The 11,906-nt window shown below is 44.3% G+C and overlaps 1 protein-coding gene and 1 pseudogene across 2 annotated transcripts; both read right to left on the bottom strand.

The window, feature by feature from the left end:
* Nucleotides 1–1,530: 1,530 nt before the first annotated feature.
* On the bottom strand, nt 1,531–3,005 carry LOC118635860 (annotated as a pseudogene).
* Nucleotides 3,006–7,906: 4,901 nt separating this feature from the next.
* Nucleotides 7,907–10,889, bottom strand: LOC118636288 (zinc finger X-linked protein ZXDB). Of its 2 annotated transcripts, XM_036271366.1 has the most exons (2): nt 10,643–10,889; nt 7,907–10,606 (listed from the first exon to the last, which is right to left on the bottom strand). In XM_036271366.1, exons 1-2 carry the CDS (start codon nt 10,887–10,889, stop codon nt 8,400–8,402), a joined length of 2,454 nt encoding a protein of 817 aa, XP_036127259.1. In that variant the 3' UTR covers nt 7,907–8,399. The 2 variants fall into 2 exon arrangements, with proteins under 2 accessions (XP_036127259.1, XP_036127258.1); XM_036271365.1 differs by having other exon boundaries at nt 7,907–10,889.
* Nucleotides 10,890–11,906: the final 1,017 nt, after the last annotated feature.

The raw sequence follows: 11,906 nt of genomic DNA, 5'->3' as shown, positions 1-11,906 counted from the left end.
CATCCAGTCAGTGTGTCTCTCTCACATCGATGTTTCTCCCCCCCCCAACTCTATCTGAAGATAAATAGAAAAATATCGTTGGGCGAGGATTAAAAAAATATATTTTTTAAGGAAAAAATGTTTGAATGAATTGATAAAATATACTTTTATTTTTTACCTCATAGTGTCTCACACAGAGTAGGACTCAATAGTTACCAGCTGCTTAATAAGCTGGTAACAATAAGAAATATTCCTAAGGGATTTGCATCTTAGTGCTCTTAAGAATCATTGCCTGCCTTGTTTAAAATATTAAATTATTTTCTGTAGCTATGTGACAAATAATGTGTTTTTTAGGCTCATAAATGTTAGGAGAAAACTACAATGAGATTAAATGTTCTGTTAACAATGCAGGACAGCAAATTCACCATCAAATAAAATATAATTTGTAGGAAGTTATTTGTGCTACTTATTTATTCTTTCACTTTTTCTTTGGACTCCATTCTTTCTGAGTTATCACCATTAGTGGAAAGGGTAACAATAAAAAAAGAGAAAATATATTAGGAGAAAATACATACATATAATATGTATGTAGATAACAGAGAATGTGGTTTCTGTGACTGCATTCCCATACCATGGTAATTAATGACTGGGATTATGAGTAAGCAGCCCCAAAGACCACATGGAAGTTAGTTGTGGACAATCCTAGTTTTGTCTCTTCCATTCTAAGAAAAATACAGGTAAAACTCAATCTAACAAATTTGATATTGAGGAACTATTGAGATTAATGACTAAACAGCATCTCCCAACTTATGGGGAAATAATTTATTATATTATTAAATACTGTTGCTGGAGGGGAGAGGGGGCCAGATGCTTCCAACACTTGTGGGCAGGAGGTTCTTACATCTGTAGAAAATGAATTTTCTAAGAATGGCATGGGGGAATGGATGTTTTATTGGCATGGAATTACACTTCTGGGGTTGTAAGGTCCGTGTCCCTCAGTCCAGTCCTCGAAGAGCGGCAGTTGTGGTAGCAAGGTCAGAAATAAAGCCAAAGTTCAGAGCATCTATTCCTTGGTGCAGCTGTATCCAGATTAGTATTAGTCCAGATTCAGTCCATTAATCTAGTGCATGGGTCTCACATGGCTATGAGTCACATGGTGGGTACAGGGCATGGGAACCCCACAAACCAGGAATCTGGCTCTGGCAGCAAGGGGGAGAGAGAGAGAGAGAGAGAGAGAGAGAGAGAGAGAGAGAGAGAGAGAGATTATGAATGGCAGGTTTTCTTTCACAGGGGTGCGGAATATCTGGCCTGTGGGCCTTATAAGGCCCTTAGAAATCAATACCAGCTAACATTACAGCCTCACCAAATTAACCTGACCAAATATAGCAGGCTCATTTTTTTTTTTTCTCATTAAACTTTGTTGTAATGGGTCTCAAAATTTTGTGACAGATTTTTGGTCAAGTTGTTTTCATTAAAAAGTACTGATTTTAAAAACTAATAACTTAGAAACTGCTATACACACACACAAAAAAACAAATGGTCTACAAAACATTCTCCTTTCCTTCTGAAGGTTTTACGGTGCATTGTAATCATTAACCAGTCTTTTACTATTAAACTTAAATGGCCAATTGAGACAAACAGTTCTGAGACCATTCTTCCACCACTGATGAAGACTGGGGTGGCAGGTATTGGGGATAATATTCATTTAGCCTTCAGAGCTTTCTGAGCAGACCTGGTGACTTTCCCAGCTCCAGCTGCCTTCTTGTCCACTGCTTTGATGACACCCACAGAAACTGTCTGTTTCATGTCACGAACAGCAAAGTGGCCCAGAGGGAGATAGTCAGAGAAGCTCTCAACACACATGGGCTTGCCAGGAACCATATCAACGATGGCAGCATCACCAGATTTCAGAAACTTAGGGCCATCTTCCAGCTTTTTCCCAGAACGATGGTCAATCTTCTCCTTCAGCTCATCAAATTTACAAGCAATATGAATTGTGTGACAATCCAGCACAGGTGCATATCCAGCACTGATTTGGCCTGGATGGTTCAGGATAATCACCTGAGCTGTGAAGCCAGCTGCTTCCATTGGTGGGTCACTTTTGCTGTCACCAGCCAAAATGCCATGATGAACATCTTTGACAAACACATTCTTGACATTGAAGCCCACATTGTCCCCACTCAGAGCTTCATGGTGCATCTCAACAGACTTTACTTCAGTTGTTACATTGACTGGAGCAAAGGTGACCACCACGCCAGCTTTGAGAACACCAGTCTCCACTCTGCCCACAGGAACAGTACCAATGCCACCAATTTTGTAGACATCCTGGAGGGGCAGACACAGGGGCTTGTCAGTTGGACAAGTGGGCGGTAGGATGCAATCCAGAGCTTCAAGCAGCGTGGTTCCACTGGCATTGGCATCTTTACGGGTGACTTTCCATCCCTGAATCAAGGCATATTAGCACTTGGCTTCAGCATATTGTCACCATTCCAACCAGAAATTGGCACAAAAGCTACTGTGTCAGGGTTGTAGCCAATTTTCTTAATATAGGTGCTGACTTCTTTAATGATTTCCTCGTATCTCTTCTGGCTGTAGGGCAGCTCAGTGGAATCGATTTTGTTAACACCAAAATCAATTGTTTAACACTGAGTGTGTAAACCAGAAGGGCATGCTCCTGGGTCTGCCCATTCTTGGAGATGCCTGCTTCCAATTCACCAACACCAGCAGCAACTATCAGGACAGCACAGTCAGCCTGAGATGTCCCTGTAATCATGTTTTTGATGAATTCTCTGTGTCCTGGGGCATCAATGATGGTCACATAACACTTGCTGGTCTTGAATTTCCACAGGGAGATATCAATAGTGATACCTTGCTCACGTTCAGCTTTCAGTTTATCCAAGACCCAGGCATACTTGAAGGAGCCCTTCCCCATCTCAGCAGCCCCCTTCTCAAATTTTTCGATGGTTCTTTTGTAGATCCCACCACATTTGTAGATCAGATGGCCAGTAGTGTTAGAATTGCCGGAACCTACATGTCCAATGACAACAATGTTGATATGAGTCTTTTTCCCATTTTGGGTTTGGTTTAGTGGTGGTTTTCACGACACCTGTGTTCTGGCAGCCAAATCTGCTGTGAAAAAGCTAGCAGGCTCATTTTTAAGTTGATAATTTTGTAAGGCCCATGAATGATGTTATAAATATTCGAATGGCCCTTGGCATAAAAAAGGTTCCCCACTTTTGGAGAAGATTAAATATTCAGGTTTTGTGTGCTTGCAGTGGCCACACTTATTCTGGCCACTGACTTGCTCCCAGGTGTGACAGACAGGTAGGCGCCTCCCATGTCACTCAGATCCTACTGGACATGCTTCTAAATTTCCTTTGTCCAGGCTTTTCCTCTAAGTGGGGAATACACCTGGAGTATTAAATTAGTTAATTTTCCCTTCACTTCTTTCCTGTTAAATAATAACCAGGTTATTGTGCTGGAAACAGTACCACATAAAATATCCACTGAATATCCATAGTAAGAAAGAAGGGTCAGACAGAGGTGACAGCTCATTTTGATACAAAGTATTCTGGGATGGTTTTGTATGAGGTTGAAGAAGTCTATAAATACTTGGCAAACCAGAGCACAAACCTGAAATGCAAATCTGAGAACATATGAGAGGGCCAAGGGAAATAAAATGGTCTCTGCTAATAGTGTGTATAATCCGCAATACTTATAGTTTAGAGATAACTAAGACTTATCATTTCTCAATGAATTAAATATGCCCTAATCTTTTGTTCCATATATATTTCTGAAAATATTCAATACCCAAACTTTTTGTTCATGTTAATAAAATGTAATTTATAGTCTCTAAGAAATCCTTGGAAATAATTTCTGATCTTTTTCTGATGGATGTCCCATATATTCAATGAGTCCCCCAGTTATATCTGTTTCTTCAGTTTGGAAACATCTCAAATATCTTTCCCTTCCTGACACAACTCCAGTCCTAGACTTCATAACCACATCCTGAAATTATTACATATGACTTCTAAATGATTTTCCTATCTCCCCCAATTAATTCCACATTGTACATGTCTATTATATTAAACTTTCTATAAAAGGTGGGGCAAAAGTAGGTCTACAGTTATGAGTACACAAAAGTTTATTCTTGTATTATTTTTAAAATTATTATACATTATTATTTTCCATACAAACAACTATAAACCTACTTTTGCCTCACCCTATATATTCATCATTTGTCTTGCCTTGTTAGATATATTCACTGGCTCTTATCCATGTTTAGAACAAAGTCCTGATCACTGTAACTGGTTTTCACAGCTTTCCAGAGTTTGCTTCCATAAGTAAAGTCTAACCCTAACACCCAGCACTTACCAAACATGAGCTGTGTATTTGAGCTAGGTTGTCTTTACCAGTGTTGTGTGGTCAGTTCCATTTAAAATTCTTATACTTTCCGCCCTGGCCGGTTTGGTTCAGCGGTTAGAGAGTCCGCCTGCGGTCCGGAGAGACCCGGGTTCGGTTCCCGATAAGGGCATGTACCTTGGTTGCAGTTTGTCCCCGGCCCTGGTTGGTCGTGCGGGTGGCAGCCACTCGATGTGTCCCTTTCGCATTGATGTTTCCCTCTCTCTCTCTTCCTCTCTCTCCCTCCCACTCTGTCTGTACAAAAAATGGAAAAATGTCCTCAGGTGAGGATAAAAAAAAAAAATAATAATAATAATAATAATAAAAAAATTCTTATGCTTTTCTCCTTGGCTGAAATTCATCTCCCTTCTCTACATAACTACATATAACCACACATTAAAGCATAGCTACTGCCCCTCCTTTTCCTCCAAGCCATTAGTTTGGTGTCTTAAAACATGTTTATTATTTAGCTGTAAAATATTTAATATTGGAATTCTTATGTCTTCTCTAAAGTGAAGATGTGGCTCACATTCTACTCCTCTTATTTATATCCCTAGTACTATTATATTTTGCATGTAGTCAGTAAATTAACTTAAAATATACAATAAGGTCCCTAGCTTAAAAATTGTTGCCAAAAGCCCATTAATTTAGATTTGAAAAATATATTTATTTATGAGTTATTTGCTTTTTATATGTAGTTGTGTTGTCAAAGTGCTTAATATGTTCTCTAAATCCCTAACACACATTTTACTTGTTTAAAAATTGCTAAGCAGCCCGGCCGGTGTGGCTCAGTGGATTCAGATTCCGGGTCAGGGCACATTCCAGGTTGTGGGTTCGATCCCCAGTGGGGGGCGTGCATGAGGAGTTAATCGATGTTTCTTTCTCACATTGATGCTTCTATCTCTCTCTCCCTTCCTCTCTCTCTAAAAAGTTAATGAAAAAATATTTTTTAAAAATTGCTAAGCAAATGTTTTGTTCAAAAGCGATATATACATAAATTTCATCTCAGCCTTATATTTCAATTATCTGATATTTCAAATGAGCTGTATCTAAGTTAGGTTTTGTTACCAAATCATCAAGTGAATCTGTTTGATATCAATAACTACTAAGGGATAATGAGTATTCCTAAACAGGGAATTAATCAATACTTTATCTGGAATCAAGGAATAGTCATAAATACCCTGTTATACCAAAGCCTTCTCTTATTTTTCCTGGATGGAAATAGATAGCATTTAATCCACAGAGAAAAATGATCCTCAAATTCTATCAAGTTTTACATCTATTACTCAAGGCTTTCAATTGTGTAATATGATAATGAGATAACTGTAAAAACATCAAGATGAACATATTCTAACTCATGATGAACACGTCCAACAGAGTCCCCTGGACACAAACCTTCCTGCAAAGGCATGTTTTCAATTGTCAACATTTTAATAAAACAAGTATGGAAGAGGCACAATAGGCAAATGAGATAATGACCATTAAATCATGTCCCATTATTTTTTTAAAGGGATAATTTATGCAAACACCAACAGAAATGTAACCATTAATTTGTAGTCGCACACCTGACTGTAATTTCATGCCATTTTCATGATCATAATGGGAAAATGGTATTAAAAGAGAAATCTTTTGAACACAGTGACTGAGAGAAACCATGTGAACCCATAAACAATTGCAAGAGTATCTTCAAGAAAAGTAAAATATGTCCTTTGGAAATTCCACTGAATATAACAAAAGTATATTTTCTGATAGTGTTTAATGGAGGAAATAGGAATGAGGGATTAAGGAAACAAAGTGAAAGGATTTTAAAATATTTTATGGTTATATACCTTAACAGATGCCTATGACCTAAAATTTCACCTCAGGCCTCTGCATTCCTATCTGTAGGAAAAGAAGAAGAATATATTTAAGAGGACTTAATGACAAGACATTTCCAAAATGGACATAGAAATATTTCCAAAGTGCCGAGGGAGAACTTTTAAATGGTTAGAAACAATCAAACTCTGACCATTTGTTTGAATTACAAATGTATGTATACTTTTCCTTTTTTTATGAAAAGAGAACAACCAATTTAAAAATTAGAAAGACAGTTCAGATGCATTTCAAAGTAGCAAATTTTAAAGTGCACTGTCAAACTGCTATGATAATTATTATATACAAACATCTACATGCAAACAGTACTGGGTTAGAATGTTTCAGAGCAACTAATAGTGTTAGCAGAACTACATGGTAAAAAAAAAAAACTTGTAAAAGAAGTACATATCTCACTAAAATCTTACATAAAATATCCCCGTTATTATTTTATTCATATATAAACTCAATGACATCTAAATCCAGAAAATAACTTCTTAGTGCATACTCAGACTTGTGGTAAATTTTGTGACCAAAAAGAGTAGGCCATGAGGATAAAGGCTGAGACATGGTGAATATGAAAAAAAACCTGTCTAATTAAAATTTGAAAAACAAGATCATAGCAAGGGCTGGTGTGCATGCTAGAGAACAGGTTATAGAGGGAGCAGAGCTGGCAGAAAGCAACAGATACCAATTTAGGTGGAACAGAACAAGTGGTTATAAACAAAACTGATCATGAAACCCAGAAGAGTTGAATGGAGGAGACTTCATATACATATATGTATATATATATGTATATACACACACACACATACATATATATACATATATATGTTACTAAGCAAAATGCAATTGTAATGTAAATTAGGTAGATTTTAATATCAGTTATTGCAAAATCTTGGCCACAACTATCTCACAAAATTGTGAGAATCAAATATAACATTTATGAAAGTGCTATATAAAATGTAAAATGCTATACACATGTAAGACAGACACTATTTACTCAATATGCAAACAAAACCTCTCATTCCAACTATGGGATAAGGCACACAATGAGCTCTCTGGAGAGAGAGGGGAGAAAATCTCACTCAGGTCCATTCCCAGATTTTCTTGGAACTGCAGGCTTTATAGTCACTCTAAGGGCTGCCTTTGAATACAGGGCAAAGACAATGTAATTTGGTCTAATGGGCATGTGGACAATGTCATACAAGAACTGTGGGGAGAAAAATCCTTCTTAATCTGTAGGAAAAAAAGAGATTTCCTTCCGTGCTCCTTAACTTTCACAAAACTTTATTGACTGCACAAGTGTGATATTAAATTATGCCAATTTATCCTCTTTGAGGAAGGAATGAGAGGGACAGTAAACATCATAAAGATTCACAAAAACATGCCAAAACACATAACATATTCCCTCTAACAGTAACTACTGGGGTAGAAAAAGAAATCTAAGATGCACCATGTAAATGTACACTGAAATGACCATTTTACAGCTAGAGAACTGAGGCTTAGTGAGACTAAATAATTTATTTAAGGCCACTTATTAAACACCACAAGTCAATTTTTTCTGGGACTGAGTTATATTAAAGCCCTGGCACATTCACAACACAGTCTTACATTTAAAAAAAAAAAAAAAAAGAGGCTATAAAGATAAACAGGTAAAAAGAACCAGCCCATATTTTTAGCTTCCTATTTTCAAGTTCTACCGCTAGTTTTAGAAATACTTTGGCATTGTGTAAAATTTCCATTACTTTTTAAGTTAAACAGCAGTTCCACAATTTCTGATCATTTAACTCTCAATGCAGTTTCCATCACATTAAAAGCACATGCAATAGTTAATCGTTGTAAAATGTTTTCAACTTTTCCAAGAAGAGCAGAAAATCATGAAAATACAGAGCTTGAAGGACCTTAGAAAGAATCTATTCAAACCACCTCATTTTATAAATAAGGACATTAAGGCTCAGATAGGTTAAGTGACTTGCTCAGGGTCACACAACTTGTCAGTTCCAGACTCAAGGTCAGAATTGAAACCTCCACACTTATAGCCTGGGGCTCTGTTCCTTTTCAAACCTGTAAAAAATGATTGCAGTTACACATTTAGTCCAGAACATCCTTAAAATCGAGTGTAATAAGGAAAGTAAGCCATGTGGCGAGGAATGAATGGAGTCAGTTCATACCAAAAAGGAGCTGCCAGTCACTGTGATAAGATCTGTTTCTTTCTGGCAACCATGGTTTCCCGCTGGATTGGAGAATCCAAACTGGGTTTCTTCCTCCTGTCCGAAGAAGTCCGAGTCAGGATGTACGTTCCACTCTGCTTTGGTTGGCGTCAGTAGTTCTGAGACACTGTTTTCACAGAGGGTGCTTGAAGGAGTCAGAGCGTCTGTATCCACGGTTAGCTTACTGCTGGGGGTCAAAGCTTGGGGCTCTTGACTGGAGGTTTTCATAGCCAAAGAGCCCAGAGATCCCAGTGGGCCCGCGCCTGGACTGGAGACATCATCCATATCTAACGGGCTCTGCTGAAAACCGGTGGCTGTCGTTCCAAAAAAGAGAGAGGTATCCAGACTTTGAGGCAGGTCAGTGGTGGCCATCAAGGCCCGAGGATCCACAGCCTGCGCTAAGGAAGTGTTACTGTTAGCAGGGAGGTTCCCGGCCAGAGTTGAGCTCACAGAAGCCACATCAATAGTCAAGATTCCAGAGTTCACCAAGGCCGTGTCCAGCACCGCCGCGGAACTATTGTTGCCAGGCACATCGGAGAAGAGAGACACCAGCTCTGCGTCACTGAGATCACTCTGTCCCTGGCTGGTAAGTTCACTGCTGGGCGTAAGAGAATTTGCAGCTTCTAGCTGAGCTAAGAGATCCTGGCCCAGGTTGTGCCTTTTGGCCATGTGGGTCTTCATGCTGTGCTTGGACGTGAAGAGTTTATTACAAGTGGAGACCGGGCAGCGGCTCTTCCAGGTGTCCACATCCTGCAGGTGTTTCTTGGAGTGAATGTAGAGGCTACTGCGAGCAGAGAACCTGGCAGAGCAGCCTTCCACGGGGCACACGAAAGGCTTTGTGCCCAGGTGGGTTATGCTGTGGCCTTTCAGATGCTCGGCCCTCGTGAAAGATTTCCCACAGCCCTCCACCGGGCACATGAACCTGCGGTCGTCGTCGTGCTTCCTTTTGTGCCTGAGCAGTTTGGACATGCTGGTGAAGTTCCAGCCACAGCCATCAAAGTCACAAAGGAAAGGTCTCTCTCCGGTGTGGCTCCGCAGGTGAATTTTCAGACGACAAGCCTTGTCGTACTGCTTGCTGCAGCCAGGGAAGGAGCAGGAAAAGAGTTCCTGTTCCCTGAAGTGGGCGCGGTTATGGGAGAACAGGGCACTCACTGTGATAAATGTCTTCTTGCAGCCGGAGAAAGCGCACTGGTAGGGCCTTTCGGGCTCGAAGTGGCTGCGCTGGTGGGCGCTGAGCTTGGCCTGCGTGGGGAAGCTCTCTTCGCACACCTCGCACTTGAACGAGTTCTCCTGCTCGTGCCCCTTCATGTGCGCCTTGAGGTTGTACACGGTGGTGAAGCTCTTGCCACAGCCCTCGGCCGGGCAGCCGAAGGGCCGCAGTTTGTCGTGCGACTGCAGGTGCCTCTTGAGCTTGTAGGACGTGGTGAATGTCCAGCCGCAGCCGCCCAAGGGGCACTTGAAGGGCCTCTGGCCCTGGCTGCTGCTGTGCGTCAGCAGGTGCACCTTCAGCTGGTGCTTCTTGGCGAAGGTCTGCCCGCACTGCGCCTCCGGACACAGGTAGAGCACCATGCCTGAGCCCGGGCCCGGCGGCCCGCGGGGGCTCTCGGCGGCGGCCGGGCCCTCCGCCTCCTCCTCGGGCGCAGGGGCGGGCGCGGGTTCCGCCGGCTCGGCCAGCAGGAGGTCCGGCGGCAGCTCGGGGCAGTCGCCCGGCTGCGCGGCGTGTGGGACCCCGGCTTGCGGGGCGATCAGGCCCGCGGGCTGCGGGGCGGGCGCGACCCCGGGCTCCCAGGCTGGCGGCGGGGGCGTGGCCAGGGTCAGGACGCCGTTCTCGAAGCGCAGCAGCAGGTTTTGGTTGTGGATGGTCACGGTGCCCGCGAAGGCCGCGGCCGGGCCCGGGCCCAGGCCCGGGGCGGGGATCGGGGACGGGACCGGGGCCGGGGCCGGGGCCGGGGCCGGGGCCGGGAGCGCGGACAGGCAGCGGGGGCCCGGCGCCGGGCGGCCCGCGGGGTTCGCGCCGCTCTCGCCCCCGCGCAGCCCTGGGCCGGGTTCGGCCTCCTCCCTCCAGACCGGCCCTGCGGCCTGGCCGGCGCCCGTGGTCTCCACGTCGCCACCCACCGGGTCCAGCAGCACCAGGAAGAAGTCGTCGCCGCCGCCGCCGCCTCCTCCGCCGCCGCCTCCTCCGCCGCCGCCTCCTCCGCCGCCGCCAGCTTGGTCGGGCCTCGGCGCCAAAGGGCTCGGGCCCGGGCCCCGTGAGGCCGCGCGGGCCTCCTCGCGCCGCCGCCCGAGCCCGCCATCTTGGGGGCCCCGGAGCAGCAGGAGGCGGCGCGCGGGGGCCTGGCCAGCCCGCGGGTCGGGGCCTCCGTGGACTCGGCCGCCGCCCGCGGGGCTGCCAGCGCCGCCGCCCTGTCGCGTCCCGCGAGCCGGGAGCAGCCTCGGGATTTCCATCTCCGCGTCCGTGAGGCTCGGCTGGAACCAGAGCCGCGGAGGAGGTGCGACCCCGCCCCCTGCCGCGGGCCCGAACACGTTCCTGAAAGGAAAAAAAAAATGTGCAATGCGCAGAAACTGGCCCTATCAGATATTAAAACGTGTTTAACGCCACAGTGATTTAAATATTGTGGTACTGGGTCTCTGGAACAGAGCAGAAAGCCCAGAGGCAGAGCCTGGGAAGCATGAGGAAACCCCACAGTTAGTATTAGTGGGAAATCCAGCCGATCTTCCCAGGTAATGGGGAAATGCCGGTTCACTTGGTACATGGTGCTGGAATACCTCGGTGTCTGCCTGCCACATGCAACCGAAATCCGTACCTCACTGTGTAGACCAAAACAAACACCCCCAGCCCCTCCCAGTGCTAAGCATGGTGCTTAGTACTTCTCACGTGTGAAAAAATGTTGTGCTGGCTGGCTGGCTGGCTGCGTAGATGAGACAACATTCCTCAGAGAATACAGTGTGTGTCCATGTTAAACTACCATGGTGCTAGCATTTCCTACTGAAAATGACGTCTTATTTGTTTCTGTTTTCTGGACAACTTCCATACCCAGAACTGTCTGGAGCAGGAAGTTTGGAACATGATGTTTGGTTCTGCTGATGCAGAGATTAGAAGCAGTAAGAGGTGGGGGCGGGGTGGGGGCAACGGATGAGCACTGTTCTGCCTAGAAATGATGCAAAGCCTGGAGGAAGAGAGGATTTATATTGAAATCTGGAAAACCCACCCTACTACCCCAGGGTGGTCCCTATACAGTGCACAACCTACACCCAGTCTTTGCCCTCCCACCATCGGTTACCCCATGGTAAATTTTATGTCCAGTCTCACAGCACAATGAGAACAGTCGTCAGCTTACTCTAGGTTCTCCAGCACAGGGAGGTCTCCAGGTAGGCGTGCCAGTTCAATGTGATCAGGTTAAACCCCAAGTCTCTGCAGTGAAGTCTCCCGAGAACTGAATGCACAGATGCCCGTGTGCAGTA

Source organism: Molossus molossus, unplaced genomic scaffold (assembly GCF_014108415.1).
Source record: "Molossus molossus isolate mMolMol1 unplaced genomic scaffold, mMolMol1.p scaffold_m16_p_2, whole genome shotgun sequence".
In the NCBI taxonomy this organism is placed as follows: domain Eukaryota; kingdom Metazoa; phylum Chordata; class Mammalia; order Chiroptera; family Molossidae; genus Molossus; species Molossus molossus.
This window is presented reverse-complemented; position numbering and strand designations above follow the sequence as displayed.

What these genes read in the sequence shown, in the direction of transcription:
- LOC118636288 (XM_036271365.1), bottom strand. Translation starts at nt 10,889, where the DNA reads ATGGAAATCCCGAGGCTGCTCCCGGCTCGCGGGACGCGACAGGGCGGC.